The sequence below is a fragment of the Parasteatoda tepidariorum genome, chromosome 2 (assembly GCF_043381705.1).
Source record: "Parasteatoda tepidariorum isolate YZ-2023 chromosome 2, CAS_Ptep_4.0, whole genome shotgun sequence".
In the NCBI taxonomy this organism is placed as follows: Eukaryota; Metazoa; Arthropoda; class Arachnida; order Araneae; family Theridiidae; genus Parasteatoda; species Parasteatoda tepidariorum.
In genome coordinates, this window is record NC_092205.1 from 91,289,874 (window position 1) to 91,314,887 (window position 25,014).

A 25,014-nucleotide genomic window follows, 5' to 3' on the forward strand; every position below is an offset into this window, starting at 1 on the left:
GTTGCTCTAATTAGCTTATGGTAACAACGTTTAGATGAAACGAAAGATAAATTTTAATTACTGAGTGATTTTTCAAAAAATATTTAAATATAGAGTAAAAAGTATTTCAAAGCTGCATTGAAAAACATTTAAATCTACAACTTTATTTTTTAAAATTATTTCCACAAATAATTATTAATTACTATTACTGAAAACTTATTTTTTTTCTTTAATATTTTGTATCCATTTTAATAATATAATTAATAGAAATGTAAAAACTTTATTTTCTTTGTATTATTTTGAATAATTACCGGTACTATTTAGTTATCAATAATACCACATTTTTCACCCATGGCGGTTGCATTTTTAAGTGCTGTAAAAATTATTTCGATGAATAGCATTATGTTTATAACTAGTCGAAATGATTTCAAAATAAACTTTGGAAGCTCAAGTTTTGTGGCGCATTTGAACTCTTTTATTTGATTTGTTTTACCTTTGATTATCAAGCATTAGCCATATATATATATATATATATATATTCTGTTTATGCAGCAGAGTCCCACCTCCTCCCGCAGCAGGGATCGAGTGTCGAGGCTGGGGCGAGCCTTTCTAAAGCACTTGCAATTCCATAAGAGTCGACCTATGGCTGCACTGGCCTCTCTCACTCACCGTTTGTCGTCGAGCGAGAATCCGAGGAAAGGTTTGACCCTTTTGGACAAGTCTTGCAGCATGCCCGCCATTGTGCCTCGACTACCACGATCCAGATCCAACCACCACAGGCAACAAAGCAGCACCTCCGGAAGCACCTCATCACTTGGGTGAGTAGCTCCCAAGTTAAAATGTTTTAATTCTACGCCTTCCTTTTTCTTTAATTCCATCTCATTATTTAGAGCTGTAGCAGAATTTACTTGAACCCTTTCCGATGATCCTCCCTTCCTACCAGAAATATACTTCTCTCAAAGAGGATTATTATTTGATTTCTTTGAGAATTAAATTATTATTAACTGAATCACCAAATGTATCAACATCTCATGAATAGAATATTGCTTATTTAAACAATTAGATTAAAGACTTCTTATGGATATCTATTTTTACGCATCTTCTTTTAAACAAGATTAATGAACCAATTAAGTAAAAAAAATATATTGAAATCACCACTTGCTGATTTTAAATGGGAAAATAAAGTTAAAGTATTCCCTTTTATTTTCTTTCCGATTACATCCTACTTTCACTGTTCTAGTCTGCAGTTTCGAACGCATTATTAAACATCACTTACGATAGTTTGTCTCCCTTTCGTTTCCCAGAATTCCTTCTTCGTGTGCAAACAGAGACTCCCTTCCAGCTAATGGGATCAGTCAACTATCAATTCTCAGTTTGAATACCGGTCATTTAATGGAGCTTTTGACGAAATGTCCGATCAATCTTTCGAATAGTTTTTAAGCCATTTGTCATGCGAAGATGTTTTAATTTTGTTTGACAGAGGAACAGCTCATTTTTTCTCGTCATCGTTCCTTTTTCAAAATGGCTACGGATATCAATTCTAATTGCGCATTTAAATATTTATAGGAGTTTTCTAAGATAGGGAAACGAATGAATTTTGTGCCTCTCACACTGAATTGATAGAATTTTGTCAGTTAAAAATTTGCACACAATAGTGTTTTGTCTTCCAATGCTATTTATTGTGTGGCAGAAGCGTTACAGTAACATTACAGAAACGTTAGCAGCATGCTGAGACACTAAATTGATAGATTTTGTCAATTAAAAATTGCACACAATAGTGTTTTCTCCTCCAATGCTTTTTATTGTGTGGCAGAAACGTTACAGTAACATTACAGAAACATTAGCAGTATGTTTAGACGCTAAATTGATAGATTTTGTCAATTAAAAATTGCACACAATAGTGTTTTGTCCTCAAATACTTTTTATTGTGTTTCAGAAACATTACAGTAACATTACAGAAACATTAACAGTATGTTGAGACAGGTTGTCAGATATTTTTCTTAAAAAATAATCATGGCAAATATATCACGGAACTTAATAAATGAGATACGCATTCTTTGGGTTCAGTAACGTGATTCTAGTCTTATTAAAACCCGATAAGTAATTTGAAGGTATTAATTGAAAATAAAGGGCCATGATAGCCCGGTTGGTACGGCGCTGGGCCCATGTCCGAGAGTTCGTGGGTTCGAACCGCGCCGGCCGAAGATTCCCCGTGTAGTAAAATGGTGACTGTTGCACGTTAAATCTGTCTCTCCAGGCTCCCATAACAAATCGAACCTCTGGGGGTACTGAATTGGAGATGGATCGTTCTCTGATTCAGGTCAAAATTACGATCTGCGGATGAATGGATGGGTCCGCCCTATAAACGGGAGTGACGTATGGGTGTGTACACTGATACCTAAATCAGTAGTATATCCACTTGCTTTTAAGATAATAGTTCAAAATATAGTCGATAGCCTTATAAAATCCTCAAAGCAGTTTTTGTTTCGGATGATAAAAAATTTTTTTTTGCCGTGTTTAGCATATATGCAAAAAAAGGCGTTCTTTTTTTTTTCTTCCTGAAAATGGCCTTATAAAAAGACAAATAATAATAATGATAATTGCTTTTGCTAGTTTTATAAGTTTTTACAGATAATAACTAGATAATAACAAGATAATAACTAGAAAAAACAAATAAGCTACTGTTTTAAAATTTTATATTAATATTGCAAATAAAGCTGTCGAAACTAGTTGAATACCTTAAGTAAAACAAGTGTCGGTAGCATGTAGTGATGTCTATACCTTTATTCAAACATAGAATTTCGGAGTGCACTGCAGTTCATTAAGAAATCCCTGATAAACATTTTACTTATACAATTTTAAATAATCCTGCATTTTTTTTTAAAAAAGTTTTTTGATACTATTGTATCATAATATATACGAAAAATTTTCAAATATATGTCTTAAAATAATTTAAAAAAAATAGAATATTTTATTTTTAAAAAATCAAACGTTTCACACTTTTAAATGAACAATTTTCATTTATTTTAAATAAAAAACACCTAACAGACAGATTGTAGGAATATTGCTACAGGGAAGCGAACATATTTTTTTGAATTTTGTTAAGAATAAAGGCATTCGGAAATAGATATTAAAAATATTTTAAATTAAAAATACACTTTTTTTTAAAAAGTTTTATTAAAAAATTATAATTCACTAAAATGTATTTTTCCCCTTCATTATATGTAGACCCATTAAAGCAAAATATAATATATATATTTAGCAAATTTTATATATTTAATATATATATTTAACGTATGTATATGTATTAATATATATATATTATATATATGTATTATATTTCATATTTTAATAGGTATATTATATATTTTATATAATATTTAATGCATGTGAATTTTATATATTTAATATTATATTTAATATACATATTTAACGAACTTTCAAATAGCGAAGTGAATTTTCTATTTAACGAATTTTTCTTTGAGATTCACTTTCCCTATTTCCCACTTCCCTATTTAACTTCCACTTTCCCTATTTAAAATTACTTTGCAGTTATAATTTTATACAGCAGATAAATACAGTCAAAATTTTATGCATAAACTTAGCTGTTTTTAGTGGAAAATGTATGTCGCATGATAGTGTAACACTGGATAATGTTTTGCTCTATTCTTGTTTTCCATGTAGATTTCTTTTATGGCTAAGATTTAAAAAATAAATAGTAGATACTAGATTACAAGATAAAGGTGTATCAATTGATTTTTTTAATTATGTCTAGGGTTTATGAATTTAAAACCTGTTTTGTGCTGCTTAAACATTTTAAATGGTGATTTTCTATTTAACGAATTTTCCATATAACGAACTTATCGGGATTTAGCAACTTCGTTAAATGGAGGTTCGACTGTGTGTATATATATATTTTTTTTTCTTTCTTTTTTTTAAACTGCCCTGGGATTATTTATTTTTATATTTTTAAAATATTTCATTTAAGACGTGAAAAAAATGAAAAAACACGTACACGGGGAGGGAAAAAAAATATTCAACCAGTTTTATTTTGTTTGTTAAAAATGTTTGAGAGATGATAAAATGAAGTCGTAATATATTATAGGTCAGAGCCGAGTAAATCTCTGCCCAGAATCACGAGATCTCAGTACAATATTCGATGCCCGAATGCGGGATCAGATGCTGATTCCATGTCCCGCATCTCTCTCTACCTGGAAGAACGACGACTTATCCTCAACGCTGCAAGGGAAGGACAATTGGTAGATCTCACACCAGACGATACTCCTCCCAGAAGGGTGGAGTTCTATCGAAGGAGAAGTCCCTCACCCAAACCTAAGAATGATCCATACGGAAGAAGATTACCTCTCACCCCTCAAGGTACGCAATAATGGAAGATGAGTAAATATTTTAACAAGTGTAAAAAAATATTTTTGAAAAATGATGAAATAAAGGGCAAATTTTTCACTTTGTTTTTGCAGGGATTGTTTGTATAAAATATGTCAAATAGAATCAATTTAAATTAATTATTACAAATAACAAATAACTTTTTATGTATTATTTTAAATATAATTTCCTAAATAAATTAAAAAAATTTATAAAAGATTAAATGTTTTATTAAAAAAAAAAATTTTCAGAACTTTTTCAGTCTTTTTATTCTTTAATGCTATTTCCTTTTTCCTCTATGAAAAACTCTTAGCCGACCGGACTGTGCAAGGGTCAGGAAACTGGCTTTGAGTCGGAAAGGTTCTGAATTCGAATCCCGGGCAAGGCATGGATGTTCTTTCATTCTCTGTACTACCTGTCCTTACTGTGGGAGCAGCGTTGGCCTACCTAATACCGTGCCCCTGAAAAGAGTGGCCGACAAATCTGCCCTGTAAAAGGCCTAAATCGGCGAAATATTAGCACTGGTGGGCATTTGAAATTAAAAAAAAAATGAAAGAGTCTTTTTTAATTTTAGCAAGGATTGTTGACTGGTATTGAACACGTAGGAAATAACTTATTAATAATATTACTAACATTTTTGAAAATTATTTTAATATGAAAAAAAAATCATTTACTTATAAAATTGTTATGTTAAACAATTTTAATTATTTATGACAAATCAACAATTTTTAAAGAAAATTCTGTATCCCTTCTAACAAACTAATGTCATTTTTAAAAGTTAATAAGGTAATAAGAAAATTAAATCACGCTTTGTAAGGCATGAATTCGTTTGTTAGTGCTAAAAAATGATGCTAATAGCAGTTCATACTAGCATTTCTTAAAGCGATACCGCTGCTATGAATTTTGAAACATAAAATAGCAACTGAATAAATAGTGATACACGTTTCAAAGTCCAAATCACATAGTAGTTCACACTCTCATTGTATATATTTATATAGTCAATTCGCTATAACTCGAATATTACTATAACTCGATTTTTTTATGAGGTCCCGACCCTTTTATCTTCAATTTCATGTTAATTATTCTCGATTACTCGAATTTTACTCCCTTTAACTCGATTTTTTTGGGATCTTCTGAAGCAAGAAAAAAAACCTAGGAGCTGATATCTTGTCCCTTCCTTTGCATCACACACACAATGTCTTTCGCACTCTTCATGGAGAAGCTAAAGCTGTCCCTCTTGAAGTATGTGAACAGTGGTTAAATGAAACGTTACCAAATTTACTTCAAGGATACAGTTAAAATGATGTTTTCAATATTGATGAAATGGGTTTATTTTTTAAATGTCTTCCAAATAAGACTATGATGTTTAAGAATGAAAACTGCTCAGGGGGTAAAATGAGCAAGGAACGTTTGACTGTCCTAGTTGAGGGAAATGCGTCTGGGACAGAGAAATTGCCCTTACTTGTTATCGGAAAATACCGAAATCCCCGATGTTTCAAGAATGTAAAAACGTATCCTTTGGATTACAAGTCTAACAAAAAGTTTTGGATGACATCAGTTTTATTTGAAGACAATGTAAGAAAATTGGATCGGAAATTCTTCGCTAAAAAAAAAGTGATACTCTTTATGGATCAATGCACAGCGCATAGTGATCTACCTAATTTGAAAGCAGTAAACTTGCAGTTTCTCCCGCGAAACACAACAGCAAAGTTGCAGCCGATGGACCAGGGTATCATAAAGTGCTTCAAACAGATCTTATCGCAAATGGCTTGTCAGAAAAATGATCTTAAATATTGTAAGCATTTAGAAGATTTGTAATTAATAAGCATTAATTAAATAATGCGACAATATTTCGAAAGTCCAAAACCGAAACTAGCGGTAAGTCGAACTTCCGCTATGTCGAAGTTTTTCGTTAGTCCTATCAGATTCGAGTTATCGCGAATTCACTGTAGTTATATATCTTGTTCAAATTTTCAATCGTTAATAAAATACTTTTAATTCATCCCTTCTTTTTTTTAAACTTGTAGTGAATGAAAATTTATGTTAATACAGTTTTTTCAAATATTAATTCATTAATTAAATTTAATTAATGAATTTTAGTTTTATATGGGAGAAAAATTTTTAATTATTTAATAAAAAAGTAACTAAAATATAAATTTTTGTTTGTTGACCCCAGTAGGAATTGACTCTAAATTTTTTTTTTTATATTACTTGCTTTGATATTTTTTCGTGTCTCCTTATTTGACCTTTTCCGCATTAGGTGACAAAGTTTGCCCGGTCACAGGGAGAGGTTTCAATGGTCTCTCCTAAAGCTTTTCTCCGATTCAAATTCCATGGAAAAAATTCCGTGCCTCCCTAAAGAACTTAACCACCTCCGTAAATAGTCTTTCTTGGAGGTTTCACTATATATTTCTATCATCATCAAAAATCCTCCTATTTCGAAAGTTATTACGCCTTAAGAAGTTTCGCTTTTGGTTTTAAAAAAAAACTATTTTATCCTTTTTAATCCACTTTACAAACGTAGTTTGTAAATATTTATTTAATTTAAGACAAAAAAATGTGAATAAGAAATGAAATAAGCTAATCATTTTGAATTTCAGAAGCTTTGACCTATTATGCAGGTCGCCTAAATAAATATGAACGAGCAGAAGTAGCTCAGTACCCTCAAGTACGCCTTTAGGAGTTTTGCTTTTGGTTTTTTAAAAAAAAACTATTTTATCCTTTTTTATCCACTTTACAAACGTAGTCTGTAAAATTTTTATCATTTTGAATTTCAGAAGCCTTGACCTATTACGCAGGCCGCTTAAATAAATATGAGCGAGCAGAAGTGGCTCAGTACCCTCAAGTGTGGTACCTAGGACTGGATGCGAGCAAGATAGAGGGGGAGCTAAGGGGAGCCCAGAACTGTGGATACGATGATGACAATGGATCTTATATTAAGGTAATTTGGTTTTTTCAAAAGCAAAAATACTGATGTCATAAAATTGATATAAGTCATAAAGTTATGAAAGCCATTATTAAATAAATCCTGAACGGTTTAATAAATGAATGTAATAAAAAAAGAAAGAAATTATTAACTCGCAGCTGAAATGAGGACAATTTTTCATTCTTTCTTGAATAGAATAACAAATAATTTAGTAATTGGGAAATCTCGTCGAAAACAGGAAAGAAATAAAACACGTATTTCTGAGAATCGTGCTTTGAAATATAAATATAGTTTCAGTAGTTGAACATTTAAAAAAGAAGGAATAAAAAACTACTTATAATAAAAATTTTAGTGAAATTATTTAAAATATCTTTATGTGTTGATTCCAAAACGTGAACAATAATAAATTAGATACGCGCATACTAAACGTGACTTTATGCCTGATGTTTCCAGTTAATAAGCATAAAAATTATTGATAATTCAATAAATGAAATAAAACCGTCATATAAACAAATGATATATTAATGATTTTTTTAAACTACTATTGAAACATCTCAGTTTGAATTAATTTAAACCTTTTTATCTAGCAGCATCGAAGGGTTTTTGTAAGAGCTTCATTATCTTTCGTCCCTTCGAAGTTTTGAAATTTTATGTCGAGATATTTTTCTATTTTCTATTTTATTATGAGCCGCGGTGGCTCAGGGGAAAGAGCGTTCGCCTTCCAATGAGGTGAACCGGGTTCGAATCTCAGCGATGGCTGGTAGATTCGAATTCTGCATCCGACTTGCACCGACCACAGGGCTGACTTAAAATACCCTCAGGCGAATCATGGGTTAGAGTTCTCTTACAGTCAGGCTAACCGTGGGAGGCTTTCGTGGTCTTCCTTACAATGTAACGCAAATGCCGCCTAGTTCCATCAAAAATCCTCCACGACGGCAAATTTCTCCCAATTCTTCATCCATGATAAAGTGATCCCTGCCGACCGAAGACTCCCCGTGTTGTAAATGGTGACTGATGCGAGTTAAATCTGTCGGGTCACAAAGTCCATAACAAATCAAAACCTCTTGGGGTACTGATCCAGGAACTCCCTTGTCTTCTGGATTAGGATCAAAAGGATACGGAGTTGAACATTGACAGACGTAAACCCAGAATTGGGTCTGTTGTTTGACGACGGTTATAAAATAAAATAAAATACTTGATCCAGGAGTTCCCTCGTCCTCTGGATTGGGTTCAAAATTACAAGGCTACGGAGTTGAACATTAGCTGTCGTGAAATTAAAAAATTGGACCGGGTGTTCAACGACGGTTGTAAAATTAAATAAAACACCTATAATTGCCGGGAAAATCAATTTTCATTGCGTTAACAAAAGCGGATTGTATTATGATTGTCTAATGAGATGGTTATTTGTTTGATTGAAGGTGCTACACGACCACATAGCTTACAGGTATGAAATTCTGGAAGTAATCGGCAAGGGATCTTTCGGACAAGTAATACGAGCACTGGATCACAGGACGGACCAGCAAGTGGCATTGAAAATAATTAGGAACAAGAAAAGGTATCTTTATTAAGTCATAATGGTTTTGCCTCTATAGAAATGTTTTTGAAAAAGAATGATTAAGAAATTATGGTTTTCTTTGGCAATGAAATCTAAAAGGAACTGCTATGGAATTTGAAAATTTGTAAATAGAGAAACATATTTTCTTGCTGATGAATTTATTTATTTTATTTTTATTCGAAAAGCGTGATTAGAAGTACTCATACAATATTTTAAAAATACATGCCTTTTTCATAATTCATTCAATATAAAGTTATTGGAAAAATTATAAATGTTTTTTTTTAAAACGATAATTGCCGTTTTACTTTAAATGATCTCATAAAGGCAGCCGAAATTTCAAATAAATAATGTATTATTGGTTGGATTAGAGCAGGGATGGGCAAACGTTTTAGGTCGAGGGGCCAAAAATCGAAAAAGAAAAGTTTGGTGGGCAATGTAAAAATTTCTAAAATAAAGAAACACTATACAAGTTTTAATTAAAAAATTTAATGAAATGAATAAAATTGTGATTTCATTTCTAAAAGTTCCTTGTATTGAGGTTCGAAGTGAGATGTACTTATTTTTAGGAAAGAGGCTAAATGTTTGTCTGTTAGTCTACTTCTGAAATTATTTTTTCTAAGGTTCATAGTTGAAAGCACTTGTTCACATATATAAGATGAATCAAACATAGCACTTATTTTCTGGGCATGAGATATAAAATTTGGGAAAATAGCTTTTGGTAATGATTTGTAAAACTCAAACTTTAGCACATTTAGAAACAGCTGCATGAGATGATTTTTAGATTTCAACTCAATGAATTCAAGCTGCAAATCCAACCTCGCTGTTTCACAATTTACGTTAAAATACATGATAAAAATATCTAATTCTATTGCAATGGCACTGAAATATTGATACCCGAAACTAAAAATGGAGTTTTCTCAAGCTATTTTCATAATTCTTAAGCTTTTCCTTATTTACTGAGGGTATTGAATTTAACCTCGAGAAATGAGACAAGCCGTTCTTTGCTAGCTGCCCGGCAAACAAATAAAGCTTCAGTTTGAAAGCTTTGAGATGGGCCCAGATATCATCAATGAATTGATTTTTCCCTGGCATCTTAACGTTCAAGTTGTTCATGTGATAAAGAAGATCTGTTAAAAATGCCATTCTGTATCTTCGAATATAAAATGGATGTATAATGCGTGTGTAACTATGTGTAACTATGTATATAACTATGTGTTTATATTCGTAACGCATCGGCAAGTTAAAATTCTATCCGCGGGCCGGATAAGACCTTCCGGCTGGCCACAGTTCTCCCGCGGGCCGTAGTTTGCCCATCCATGGATTAGAGGTTCCAAAAATCATCACTGGTTTAAAAAAAATTCTAATCCATGGCACTCCTTTCACAGAACTCTGGGGTTCCACGGAATTCCTTCCACTTTTCCACAGACCTTTGGGGTTCCACAGAAGTCCTTTCACTCTTCCACAGAACTGTGGGGTTCCACGGAACTTCTTTCACTCTTCCACAGAACTCTGGGGTTCCACGGAACATCAGTTTTGAACAGCTATTCTATGCGACATGCCGTAGAGCACGTCCGCATTGCGTCTCAGAGACTAGTCGATGTTGTGCACCAGACTCCTCCCAATAATTCGATCATTTTCTTTTAATTGTTACTTTTATTTTGTATTATATTTCCCTTTTGTTATTGAACCAGAGCAGGTTTGCGTGCAATTTTAAGAAGACTTTCTTCATAGGTTTCATCAGCAAGCACTGGTAGAAGTCAAGATATTGGAACAGGTGACAAAGAAGGACAGAGACGGATTTTTCAATGTTATTCACATGCTGGATCATTTTTACTTCAGGAACCACCTCTGCATCACTTTTGAACTCATGGGGTCTGTATATGTATATATTTTGTTGAAGCATTGCCGGTTAATCTATGAAATAGATGTTTCGTCTCATACGATTTTAGTGGAAACTTTTTTTAAAGAAAAGAACAACACGTTTAGCTAACATTTGAGCTTATTTGAACTTTTATTATATACATGCGCACAGTAAAAATTTTCATTTAAAACACCCATATAAACCACATTTTGTGCTGCCATCTAGTAGAATTTTCGGAGTATCCAAATGGCAACTAGGAATAATTTAATGCAAGAAAAAGCGTCTGTTATCATCAATTTGAAATTAAATTTATTGAGCCAAGAACCTCCGGTTAAAATCATCGTTAGTTGCTACACACATTGCATTGCAGATGAAGCAATTGCTTTTTTATATTTATTTTAGTATGTTGAACCTCTTTATTCATTTAAAAAAATCGAAGGTGTCTCTTAGTTTTATAAAACTAGAATTTAAAACTTAACCTTAATAATAAGAAACAAGAATATAATAAGAATAAGGAATAATTAGAAACCGAAATCAATGTAATTTAAAACAAGCATGAGCACTTGTTTTTCATATATTAGTTCAAAATTTATATCTGTGTGTTCAGTATAATATTATTTAGTACAGTCATGATATAGCACAGAGTCTAACAGAAGCCTACGTATTTCAGGTGCAATTTATTGGAGTTAATTAAAAAGAATCAGTACCAATCTAGCGAATATTTAAATTTATTTCTCTGCGTTAAGTATAATATTATTTAGTACAGTGATGGTATAGCACAGAGTCTAACAGAAGCTTACGTATTTCAGGTGCAATTTATTGGAGTTAATTAAAAAGAATCAGTTCCAATCTAGTGAATATTTAAATTTATTTCTGCGTGTGCTCAGTTTAATCTTATTTAGTACAGTGATGATATAGCACAGAGTCTAACAGAAGCCTACGTATTTCAGGTGCAATTTATTGGAGTAAATTAAAAATAATCAGTGCCAATCTGGTGAATATTTAAATTTATTTCTGTGTGTTAAGTATAATCTTATTTAGTGCAGTGATGATTTAGTAGAGTCTGATTGAACAAACAGAATCCTACGTATTTCAGGTGCAATTTAATCGTGTAAATTAAAAATAATCAGTACCAATCCAGTGAATATTTAAATTTATTTCCGTGTGTGTTCAGTTTAATCTTATTTAGCACGGAGTCTAACAGAAGCCTACTTATTTCAGGTGCAATTTATACGAGTTAATCAAAAAGAATCAGTACCAAGGATTCAGTTTAGGGCTGATCCGAAGATTTGCATTCTCCTTAGTCCAGTGCCTCCGACTCCTTCACCGAGAGAACATAATACATTGTGATCTTAAACCGGTAAGTAATTAAATTTTCTCATTGTTAAAAATGTATCTAAGAGACATGCGGTGAATATTTGAACAAAGAAAAATTGTAAAGTTGAAACATAACATAATAACTGAAAAACCAAACCATGTATACACAACAAAATGAATAATCGAACGAATACAAAAAAACAAAATTTATTTTTAAAAAAAATGCAAGGTTGTGATATTGAAAGGAGTTAATTTTAGTTAATTTGAAGTTAATTCAGTTAATTTGAAACAACGTGAGTCCTAGCGAATGCGGCGAAAACAAAGACTCCACAAATGCGTTATCGGGTATGAGTTGTAATGCGTTTCATAACGACCAGTAAAAATGTTAAGTGTACATCCGTCTTTTCGCGCTTTTACTGCAGAGATTAGGGGGGAAAAAGACTCTCTACAACAAACAATTCATTAGAAACTATACTCTGTTGCAAGCCATCATCCTTATGGACATATTGCACAAGCGCACGCCAAATGGATGCCAAGCTCCCAGCGAGAACGAATATTAACATCGCCAATTCTCATTTAAAGAACGAATAATAAATATTGTTTCTTGCAGACGATTTTCTTCTACAGAGAAACAAAAGTAAAAATTCTTTATCTGGCATTTGATTTGATAAGGGCATGCCAGCACAGCATAAGACGCGCCATTTTTAGTGGTCCAATCAAATCCAATGCTCTTGCAACGTCATATAATTGTTTCTTTTTTAAGAACGAATGCTGTCCTTATTTATCGAAATATGTCAGTAAGTCTAAGATTCCAGTAAGACTACGAAACTATAACCGTTTCTAAATATTTCTATGATATATATTGTAAATGATAGCACGAATTAAATTTCTGTCTGACTGTTAAACTTTTAAAAGCTTTTATATTGTTTTGAAAGCATACTTACATAATTTGATAATGAAATAAAATGGAACTATATGCAGTCGCGGATGGTTACTTAAATCCTATATCGCAAAGAACTTTTCTTCACTAGCAACGGAGTATAAAAGCTATTAACTGTTTCACTATCGCCCTGAAATTAAAACAGTAAGTAAGACACAAATAAATCTGAGAGTGAATGAGAAAAACAATCAATCAGCTAATCAGTGAAGAGCGTATTAACGAATCACCAAATAAATGAATGAGTGAGTGAATAAATCTTCCATTTTGAAAATCAAAGAAATTCTATGAATTAGTGTATCAATGTATGAATATTGAAACATTAATGAAAGATAAGAAAAAACATTGCTTAAGATGTCAATGTGAACAATGAAACAACTGTCCGGTCAATATAGTGAACAGAAATAAATATTCTGAATTACTTTTGTTTGAATGGTTAGATTTTGACGTACTAAGTGTCATTTTTAATGGATTGAGGGGGTTACTTTAAATATGTTAATTAATTAATGCTAGTTATCTCTTAAGACGTACTTTTTCCCAATTAATGCATATATTTTTTACATATTAAGATTTCAAAATATGAAAAGATTTCAAAATATGACCTTCTTCAAAATAAGAAAAGATTTCAAAATATGAAAAGATTTCATAATATGACCTTCAAAATAAGAAAAGATTTCAAAATATGACCAAAGATTTCAAAATATGACCTTCAAAATATGAAAAGCAGCAGCCTGGTAATTACGGTTCGAATATTTATTTTAGTCAAAAGAGCGTATGAAAGCTTAGTCCCCTTCATGTTTATTTCACTATTTGCGTTTTTGGTCACATCTTTAAAACTAATTTAACAATCTAAGAAACTCTGCAGTAATTTATAAAAGTTTACCCAAATATAATTTCAGGAGAAAAGAAATTTTTAATATTCATTTATTATTTTTTTATATAATTGAATGGTCTAAGAAGGAATTTGAATTATGAAGCATAAATTTTTTGTGAATCAAAAATTTTCAAAGAAGTGCAGATTCGGTACAAAGATTGCGAAAAAGGTTGCGAAAGGAAAGATTTCCTCGAATCTTATTTTGAAATTTATCATACTAAATTTCATTTCTAATGAATGTTATAATAGTATTTGGTGAATTAAATTGGTATATACATTTTGCCTTTGCATTTCGCAAAATAAACTATACTTTAACCAAGATAAATTTTAAGTTTTTGCTTCCATATGGTTATTCTTCAATTTCCAGCTCCCAACAGCCCTTTTTTATGATCTTGTCTCGTATACAAAATTTTTATTGCTTTCACTATATTATCTATTTAAATATGCAATAATTATGCTTCGCAATTTTTGAACCCATTTTGGTTGCAATGAGAAGGTTATCACAATTTCTACAGAAATAATTAACATAATTTTTTTCCTGAAATTCGTTATAAGGAGACAAGAATGCTCCAATGAACCATTTCAGAAATTCTGTTAATTCCAGAAATGAATTTTTCTGACTGACATATTCTATTGCTTAAAAGCTAAAACGAGAAACAAGTTCAAGTATCATTTATTTAAAACATATCGGTATGAATTATGCCACAGTTTTTACAGTGTAATTTTTAAGCATTTGTGTGAAAAAAGAAATGTTCTCTTTTCAAAAGGAAAACATTCTGTTGAAGAGTCGTGGAAGTAGCTCCATCAAGGTGATAGACTTCGGTAGCTCCTGCTTTAGTCATCAAAGGGTCTATACCTACATTCAATCTAGATTCTACAGGTCACCCGAAGTAAGTTTTCTTTTTTCTTTCTTCTTCACTATCTATTAAAAATTAAACTTTTATAAGTTAGTTAAATGATTAACAGATGAATGAATATGTAAGCAAAGGAAGAAATGGTGTCGGGACATTTTTATTCTCAATTCATTGTTATTAATTTATATGAGGAATTCACAGCAATACTACTGAGATAAGAATATGTAGCAGACATGAATGAGGAACACACATAAATGAATAAGTAATGCAAAAGAAAAAAGGGTGTCGGGACATTTTTATTATCAATTCATTGTTATTAATTTATATGAGGAATTCGCAGCAATACTACTGAGACAGGAATATGAAGCAGACATGAATGGGGAACACACATAAATGAATAAGTAAGCAAAAGAAAAAAGGGTGTCGGGATATTTTCTTTTTTTTTTATCAATTCATTGTTATTAATTTAAATGAGGAATTCACAGCAATAATTCTGAGGCATGAATATGAAGCAGACATGAATGGAGAACTGATAATAATAATTTGCTTTCCTAAAATGGCTTATTTGAACATGTTTCCCCTATTTCAATGGTAGGTTATATAGGTTAGTTAAAGGATACACAAATGAATGGATATGTAAGCAAAGGAGAAAAAAGGATGTCGAGACATTTTATTATAAATTCATTGCGATTATTTTAGATGAGGAATTCACAGCAGTACTTCTGAGGCATGCATATGAAGCAGGCATGAATGGAGAACTGATAATAATAATTTCCTTTCTTAAAATGGTTTATTTGAACATGTTTCCCCATTTTAATAGTAGGTTATATAGGTAAGTTAAAGGATACAAAGATGAATAAATAAGCTAGCAAAGGGAAAAAAATGGTGTCGGGACATTTTTATTATCAATTCATTGTTATTAATTTATATGAAGAATTTACAGCAATACTTCTGAGGCATGAATATGAAGCAGACATGAATGAGGAACACTACCTGATGATAATAATTTCCTTTCTTAAAATGGTTTATTTGAACATGTTTTCCCCATTTTAATGGTAGGTTATATAGGTTAGTTGAAGGATACACAGAAAAATGAATAAGTAAGCAAAATTAAAAAAAGGGTGTCGGATATTTTTATTTTTCTAATTCATTGTTATTAATTTAAATGAGGAATTCTCAGCAATATTTCTGCGGCATGAATATAAAGCAGATGTGAATAGGAAGCTGATAATAATAATTTCCTTTCGTAAAATGGTTTATTTGAACATGTTTCCCCCATTTTAATGCAAGATCCTCGCTATTTTAAGAGTATCTGAAATATATTTAAGGGAATTCTTTTTCTTTCCATTTGTGGTAAAACCATAAATCGAAAAATGAATATTGATCTTCCAAAACAGGATGCAGGACTGTTTTCTTCCTCTTGAGGATAACAGTTCCAACAAATATATTCTTTAAAATTGTTCCGATACCAAAAAACGAAACAATCATTGAACTGAAATATTGTATCTATTCCAGTTACGCGTCCTTACAACTTGATGCTATAGTTCGTTCGACTTGAATTTGAACACGGTTAAACTTATTAAGGCTGCATTTTATGATTCTGCGCTTTTTTGAAAGGATTCTTTTTCCACTTTAGGTAATCCTGGGTCTCCCCTATGGTCCCCCGATCGACATGTGGAGCCTAGGCTGCATCCTGGCCGAGCTCTACACTGGCTATCCATTATTTCCGGGTGAAAACGAGGCTGATCAGTTGGCATGTATCATGGAAATCTTCGGTCCGCCTCCACCTTCCGTCCTAGACGCTGCATCACGACGGCGGCTCTTCTTTGGTAATTATCCTCTCGTATTAAGTTAACACAAAATATTCCATAAATGATGGCATTTATTTCAGTCAAATGTATGACGCTGCATCACGACGGCGGCTCTTCTTTGGTAATTATTCACTACGGCGGCTCTTCTTTGGTAATTATCCTCTCGTATTAAGTTAACATAAAACATTCCATAAGTGATGGCATTTATTTCAGTCAAATGTATGACGCTGCATCACGACAGGGCTCTTCTTTAGTAATTATTCACTCATTTTAAGTTAACACAAAACATTCCATAAGCAATGGCATTTATAAGCGATGGCATTCAAATGTATGACGCTGCATCACGACGGCGGTTCTTCTTTGGTAATTATTCACTACGGCGGCTCTTCTTTGGTAACTATCCTCTCATATTAAGTTAACACAAACATTCCTTAAACATGCATTTCAAAACATACTGAAGGAATTTTTTTTTCGCTCCAGAATCACGGAAATCCGACAAGAAGTAATTTATGTTTATTTTATTAGAAAAAATTCGAAGGAATGGGGTGCACAACAAAATAAACAAGTTGAGACACTTCCGAGCAGGAAATGTGCCAAACTAAACTCACCACAACATTTAAATTAATCTGATTCTTTCGCTAAAATGTAAAGAAGGCGTTTGTCTTTAAGAAGTATAAAATATTGATTGGATATGAATGATAAAAAGAAAACTGTGTTTTGGGAGAAAAACAAAACAAAAATACTTCATTTTATTTCTTTGAAACAAATAAATTAAAACAAGGCAATATTTGATTAAAACTTCAAACAGCTCAATTTCAACAGCTTTAGCTTATCATTCTTCACCATGGAAGATGTCGGAAGTGTTGCTCATTTTGCGTTACCTGGTGGGCACCTTGTGACCAAAGTCGCGGAGATTAGCAATCCCAGAAAGCATGTAATCTTACAGCAGCCTTGTCTCGGAATTTTCTTCTTATTGTCACGGAAAATATTTGTATTAAAGACCTTGTTTCAATAAGGCAAAAATATTGAAGTTTCAAACGGAGGCAATATTCATCCTAAAAGGAATAAAAATTATTTTTCAAAGCTTTTTTTTTAAGAAGCATTGTCACTTAGGTAAAATGGTCACTTAGGTCCATAATAACATTTAAGCTGACGTCAAACTAACGATAGGATCAAATTGCATTGTCAGTTAAAATTTCATGGCAAGGGGGATTTTAGCTCAGCATGCAAAACGTTGCGAAAAGAAACCTTATAATTACCTAGATACACGATTATTTTCACCTTAAGACTAGCTTTATTAAAGGATATTTTTCATGCTTGAAAACCCTAAGACAACTTCGATTTTTAGGTTTTTATATTGAAGGTTGTTTTCCAAGGTTTTGGATTAGAGTAATGTACGTAGAATAGAGCAGATTGTCAAAGATCTCATTTTAAGATTGCAAGGTTTGCACATAAACCGCATAAAAACCTTTTTAGGTTTACATTAAAAGGTTTTTGCTGAGTGAAAAGAAATCTTATTTTGCTATCTAGGAATATTACCCACGCCACACTGCCATAGATTCCCGTTCATAGGATGGGCCACATCATGCACAACAGAGGACAACACTCAGAGAGAAACATCCATGCCCTAAGCAGGATTAGAATTTGCAGACACGCTAATCACTCGGCGTCCTGGCCGGCGGTTGGAAAATTGAAGCTTCAAAAATATCGACTAAAATCAATGAAAAGTATGTTCTGGTGAACTTATTTTCGAAATGAATGCTTTCTGAGACGCGATGGCTCAGGGGATAGAGCGTTTGCCTTCCAATGAGGTGAGCCGGGTTCGAATTCCAACGATGGCTGGTTGATACGAATTCCACATCCGACTTGCACCGACCACAGTGCTGACATAAAATATACTCAGTGGTGGACGGATCATGGATTAGAGTCTTCTTGCCGTCTTGCTGACTGTGGGAGGTTTTAGTGGTTTTCCTCTCAATTTAACGCAAATGCTGGTTAGTTCCATCAAGAAATCCTCCACGAAGGCAAATTTCTCCCAGTACTTGATCCAGGAGTTCCCTTGTCTACCGGATTGGGTTCAAAATTACAAGGCTACGGAGTTGAGCATTAATAGTCGTAAATCCAAACAATTGGGTTGACTGTTCAATGACGGTTACAAAATAAAATAAAATAAAATGGTTGCTTTTATAATCATAAGATGTGCATTGCCAAAATACGAGTTTAATGTGTGTGTGTGTTTTCCCCTCAACAGATTCGAAAGGTGTTCCTCGAACATTAACGAATAGTAAAGGAAAGAAGAGGAAACCGAGTTCCAAGACTCTCGGAGTGGTTTTAGGTTGCAGTGATGAAGATTTTGTCAACTTCCTCACTGGATGTCTTAAGTATGCGTTTTCATTCATCGTCTTATCTTCTTTTTTTAATCATTGAAGAAAAAATAAATTTCACTCGATAAAAATTTCATTTATTACTTGAGACGTGCAAAATTTTGAAGCAAATGCTATATTTTTCAGGTGAGAACTTTTTTTTTAATTGTTAAAGAATTAAATAAGTAATTTTATAACATCCTTGTACAGTGCGCAAAGTAAATTAGAGACCATGNTATTACTCAATATTAGTTCTAAGAAACCAGGCCTTGAGCTAACAAACCAGTATTTTGTTGGCGTCAGCGGGACGTTGACGTCCCGCTGACGCCCAAATAACGTGCTTGTCCTAAGAAACCATACCCTTAGGTCCATAATGACGTTCTAGCTGACGTCACACTAGCGATAGGATCAAATTGCATTGTCTATTTAAATTTCATTACAAGGTGGAATTTAGCTGAGCATACAAGACGTTGTGAAAAGAAACCTTACAATCACCTAGATTTAAGATTATTTTCACCTTGAGACTAGCTTTATTCAAGGATTTTTTTCATGTTTGAAGACCCTAAGACAATCTCAATTTTTAGGTTTTTTTATAGAAGGTTGTTTTCCAAGGTTTTGGATTAGGGAAATGTGCGTGGAATAGAGCAAATTGTCATAGATCTCGTTTTAAGATTGGAAGGTTTACACGTAAACCGCATAAAAACCTTTTTAGGTTTTCATTAAAAGGTTTTTGCTGAGTGAAAATAAACCTTATTTTGCTATCTGGGAATATTACCCACGCCACACTGCCACAGATACCTGTTCATAGGGTGGGCCACATCACGCACAACAGGAGCAACACGCAGAGAGAAACATCCAAGCCCTGAGCAGGATTCGAATCTGCAGTCATGGGCTTCACAGACAGGCACGCTAACCAATCGGCCACCTGGCCGGAGGCTGGAAAATTGAAGCTTCAAAAATATCGACTAAAATCAATGAAAAGTATGTTCTGGTGAACTTATTTTCCAAATGAATGCATTTTGAGCCGCGATGGCTCAGAGGATAGAGCATTCGCCCTCCAATGAGGTGAACTGGGTTCGAATCCGAGCAATGGCTGGTTGATACGAATTCCACATCCGACTTGCACCGACCACAGTGCTGACGTAAAATATACTCAGTGGTAGACGGATCATGGATTAGAGTCTTCTTGCCGTCTTGCTGACCGTGGGAGGTTTTAGTGGTTTTCCTCTCAATTTAACGCAAATGCGGGTTAGTTCCCTCAAAAAGTCCTCCACGAAGGCAAATTTCTCCCAGTACTTGATCCAGGAGATCCCTTGTCTTTTGGATAGGGTTCAAAATTACAAGGCTACGGAGTTGAACATTAATAGTTATAAATCCAAACAATTGGGTTGACTGTTCAATGACGGTTACAAAATAAAATAAAATAAAATGAATGCTTTTATAATCATAAAATGTGCATTGCCAAAATGCGAGTTTAATGTGTGTGTGTGTTTTCCCCTCAACAGATTCGAAAGGTGTTCCTCGAACATTGACGAATAGTAAAGGAAAGAAGAGAAAACCGAGTTCCAAGACTCTCGGAGTGGTTTTAGGTTGCAGTGATGAAGATTTTGTCAACTTCCTCACTGGATGTCTTAAGTATGCGTTTTCATTCATCGTCTTATCTTCTTTTTTTAATCATTGAAGAAAAAATAAATTTCACTCGATAAAAATTTCATTTATTACTTGAGACGTGCAAAATTTTGAAGCAAATGCTATATTTTTCAGGTGAGAACTTTTTTTTTAATTGTTAAAGAATTAAATAAGTAATTTTATAACATCCTTGTACAGTGCGCAAAGTAAATTAGAGACCATGCTGAATAACTTTTGATCTAATGATCGGATCTTCACGTTCTAGGACTTATTTTTGATGGTTCGAATGGGTGGCCTGAAATATGTTAATTAATTAGCGCAGACGAGTTTTTTAAGTTACGAAATCAGACACAAAAACATTCTCTAAAAAAACATACCCTTTTTTTGACGGATTTAGATTTTTGACCCCCAAAATATAAGGTGTAGCCGCATTCTGAAAAATATGGTCCTAATAGTTTAGTCAGGAGAGCTGTCTAAAGATTGGATTGTTAATTTCGCGTCTTTTGCCGTATCTCAAGAAATTTCAAATCGAATTAATATAGTTTTGCACGCAATTATAAAATACGTTTATCCAAAGATAATTCAATGCAAAAAATAACTTTTAATAAATATTTATCATATTTTTTATTATATTTTTTTATTGATTTACTTAACATTAATTGCAAAAAATTTGAATTGAAGGAAATTTTGGATTTGAAATGCAATTTTTTAAATACAGTTTGAAATACAATTTCTCTTTAAAGAAGGTAATTTTACTTAGTGAAATACAAAAGTTCAGCAAAATTGGTTGAATTGTTACTGGGAAATCGAATTTTAAATATCTGGTGCTGCAGAATTATTCAGTGGCAAAAGGGTGATGAATAAAGAGGCCATTTAAGATTTTAAAAAAAAAATTAATACTAATAAACAGTTTGATAGTACAGAATAGAACTTTCCAATAAGCCATCCACTTCAATCCATTGCCTACCACACAAGTGATTACAGATTTATATGAACGATTGCAACGCCCTCTTTTGGTCAGGCAGAAATTCTTAACATCTGGCTTTTTTCAAATTTAATCTTAGGAGCTATTCAACCGAATTTGCTCACATTTTGTATTTTACCATGTAAAATTATATTTCTTAAAATGATGCAAAAATTTTATAGCTTAGTTCTCGAGGTATATCGAAATACACAAAAAGTAAAATTAACATTAAAGGTCCAAATTTCAGACAGCTCTTCTGACCAAACTATTGGGACCATATTTCCCAGACTGCGGCTACTCCCTATATTTTGGGAGTAGAAATCAAAATCTGTATGGAAAAAAAGTTAAATTATCGTTTGCACTTATTAATTAGCATATTTGAAGTCACCCTCTCGTGCCATTACGATCGAGTCCTAGCACGTCAAAATCCGATCATTAGGATCAAAAGTTATTCAGGGTGGTCCGTTTTCTATTTTGAAATTTATTTCGTTATTTATTTGAAAATTGAAACGAAAATAGAACATATTAAGTGTTCTTTTTTCGTTTCAATTTTTTTAGTGCTCCTCACACTATTGTATAGATAGATTTCGCTTTAGCTATATTATTACAATACAAGAAAGCACCCCTTTTTTCGGATATAATCGTGTGAGCTGATGAAGAAATTATATATTTTCATTATCTTGTTTCCCGGCTTTTTAATAATTTTTTCAATTGTTCCTAAAAATACTTTTTTTAGTAATTTTTTTCTTCTCTTTTCATTAATTTTTTNTATATATATCCTCATTTCTCTAAAAAAAATCTGACTTCATATGTGTAGTAGATATCAAAACGAAGCCTTAAAAATACAGTAAATCAAAAAATCCTACTACATTTAAACTCTTGATTTAATAATTAATTGTAAATACCCCACTGAACTATAAATAAAATGCAAATATCCCACCAAAACTTATATGGAACTCGATAGGCAATCATCTTCATGTAGTGAGTACCTGGATTTTTCGCAACTAACAAATGAGTAATGACATGCACAGTAAAAATTATGTGAATTTCATAAACTTTTTTTTTCTAAAATGCTCCGTGAACGCTTTTTTTTCCGATGCCCACCGGGAGAATGACCTCTCGTCATACAGGCATTTGAAGGACAGATTTGTTGGTCACTCTTTCAGGGTTGGCTACTCTTTCATATTAGGTGGGCTAACGTTGTCCCCACAGTAAGGACAGATGGTACAGAGAAGGAAAGAACATCCATGCCTTACCCTGGATTCGAATCCAGAACCTTTCTAATGCAAGGCTAGACCTCTACACAGGCTGGTCGGTTGTTGAGTGACCGTAAAATTTCGTATTATTGGTCAGAATTTAAATTAGTTAGGTGATTTAAGCAACTAAGCAAACATAACAAATGAAACCGTGTGAATTTTAAAAGTTCAAGCCGACTTGAAATGTTGGGATTTTTTTTCTTCAAGTTTTCATTTTAAGTACGATACGCAAGTAGGGGACAATAACCAATCTCAAAATTTCTTATGTCATTTGTAATTATTATTACAATCGGAATAGCAAAGCATTCCCGAATTTTAAAAAAAAATTTCCAACTCACTCTTAGTTTGAAAATAGTGTTTTTCTATCAATCGATATTTCTATCAATCGAAATTTCTATCAATCGATATAGTCTAACCAAGTGGTTTGTTGTAGCTGGGATCCCGAGAAGAGGATGAAACCGGAAGAGAGCCATCGACACCGGTGGTTGTCCGGTAACCGAGGTCCTGCACACAGCAGGAGGCCATCTACAGCATCTTCCATAGTTTCCTCAAAGGAGGTGGGCAGAGAGAAACAACGGAAAAACAGCTCTCGTCAGAATGGGGACGCTACCACTACCAACAAGAAGACACCTCCTCGCAAAAGTAAATCGATTCTTTAATTAAAACTAGAAATACTGAAACTTAGTATATACCTATGTTGCCCAAAAGCAGTCGAAATGACTGCATTGTGAAAGAATAACTAATGTGCAAAGAAATTTGTTTAATTCATTTATAATATTTTTTATATTACTTACAGTTATATAACAAGTTATTAGTAAATATTAACAATAAAAAAGATTTACTTCACTTGGAAAGAAAATATTAATTTATGCATTATTATTTGTACATTTTTTTGCAAATGATGAAGTAGTTAAAAAGCAGTCAAAATGACTTCCTTTAGGCAACCTAGTGTTTAGAAAAGCTTCAGATCTTGAATTAGTGAAGGTATTTATAGGCGTGTGAAGAATAAAACTAATTTTTTGAACTAGGAAACCTAAATTTAAATCAAGCGAGCTAAGAAAATTATTGTTGAAATTTAGGATTATTTATTAAAAGGAACTGACTGACAATAAAATTAAATCTGAGCCCATTAGAATTGTGCTGCTTATGATCTCTCTAATTAGTTGGAAATCGATTGATTTATCATAAATTTCTTTTGGCAATAAAATGGCGTTAAACTGTGTTAGTAGCTGTCAGGAAAAGATTAAAACTTGAATTGTTATCGTTTACTACAGAGCTCCAGTAAACATTTGAGTTCTTTAGTTGATGTTGTAGTTGTAGTTCATTTACGTCGCACTAGAGCTGCCCAATTGGCTATTGGCGACTGTCTGGGAAACGTCCCTGAGGATGATCTGAAGACATGCCATCACAATTTTGATCCTCTACAGAGGGGATGGCACTCCCGCTTCGGTAGCCCGACGACCTGCACCCGAAGTCGAGAACTTTACGGTAGAGCAGTTGAACGAGGACCAATACTGCACACTCTCAGTCTCTACGCAGACTAATCCAAGTGGTTACCCACCCGCACGCTTGACCGCATCTAGTGATGCTTGACTTCGGTGATCTGCTGGGAGCCGTGTCATAACGATCAGTCCACTGCGGGACTGAGTTCTTTAGCTTCTTGGAAATCGTTAAATGTGTGAGTTGCGAGGAAAACCCGATTTTAGATACTTGATGATTTAAGATTTAATTCTGTTAAACAAATCTTGAATACCCGAAACTAACTATAGATATATTTGATAAATTTAACTTATAATATGCGTTCTATAACAGACGTGACATCGCTACAGATAACCAAAAACTCTCAAAAACTTCAAAGTAAATATAAAATGTTGTGATATTCATGGTAAAAGAGTTATTTTTTTTTTGTTCACAGACACGTGACCTACACTTTGAGCATTTTAATTGCACGATGAGTACATTAAAACTATTTTGTTTTGAATGCTAAAGATGCTTTGTAAAATAACAATTTTGGATATTATATTAGCTCATTTATATCTTTTATATCCTACGCGAATTCGCTGTAACCATAGTTGGAGTTTTTGAAGCTAGCTTCAAGATGTTCTGAAACTAACTTTCGAAAACAGGCAAAAAAGTTTTATCTGTTTTAACCTTATGTTAAAAATTGAAATATTCTATTCTTCGCTTTTTTGTTATAAATAAACAATTGACGAAATTTTTAAAGCTAGGAATTGAAATTTCACGTATTTTTTTAAATTTAGTATATATATATATATATATATTCTAAAGATTGGATTGTTAATTT

The 25,014-nt window shown here is 32.8% G+C and overlaps 1 protein-coding gene across 2 annotated transcripts in view; it reads left to right on the top strand.

Moving 5' to 3' along the window:
• The window catches only part of LOC107436097 (dual specificity tyrosine-phosphorylation-regulated kinase 4), a 44,114-nt gene that overhangs the window by 9,436 nt on the left and 9,664 nt on the right, over window positions 1-25,014 (top strand). The window contains exons 2-11 of one of the 2 annotated variants that reach the window (XM_071177907.1): window positions 532-797; window positions 4,085-4,356; window positions 7,140-7,303; window positions 8,707-8,843; window positions 10,575-10,715; window positions 11,926-12,064; window positions 14,600-14,722; window positions 16,323-16,515; window positions 20,366-20,495; window positions 23,143-23,351. In XM_071177907.1, coding sequence (XP_071034008.1) covers window positions 532-797; window positions 4,085-4,356; window positions 7,140-7,303; window positions 8,707-8,843; window positions 10,575-10,715; window positions 11,926-12,064; window positions 14,600-14,722; window positions 16,323-16,515; window positions 20,366-20,495; window positions 23,143-23,351 — 1,774 coding nt within the window. Of the gene's footprint in view, window positions 1-531; window positions 798-4,084; window positions 4,357-7,139; window positions 7,304-8,706; window positions 8,844-10,574; window positions 10,716-11,925; window positions 12,065-14,599; window positions 14,723-16,322; window positions 16,516-18,748; window positions 18,879-20,365; window positions 20,496-23,142; window positions 23,352-25,014 lie in introns of both variants that reach the window. The other variant, XM_043054928.2, reaches the window with a different exon arrangement.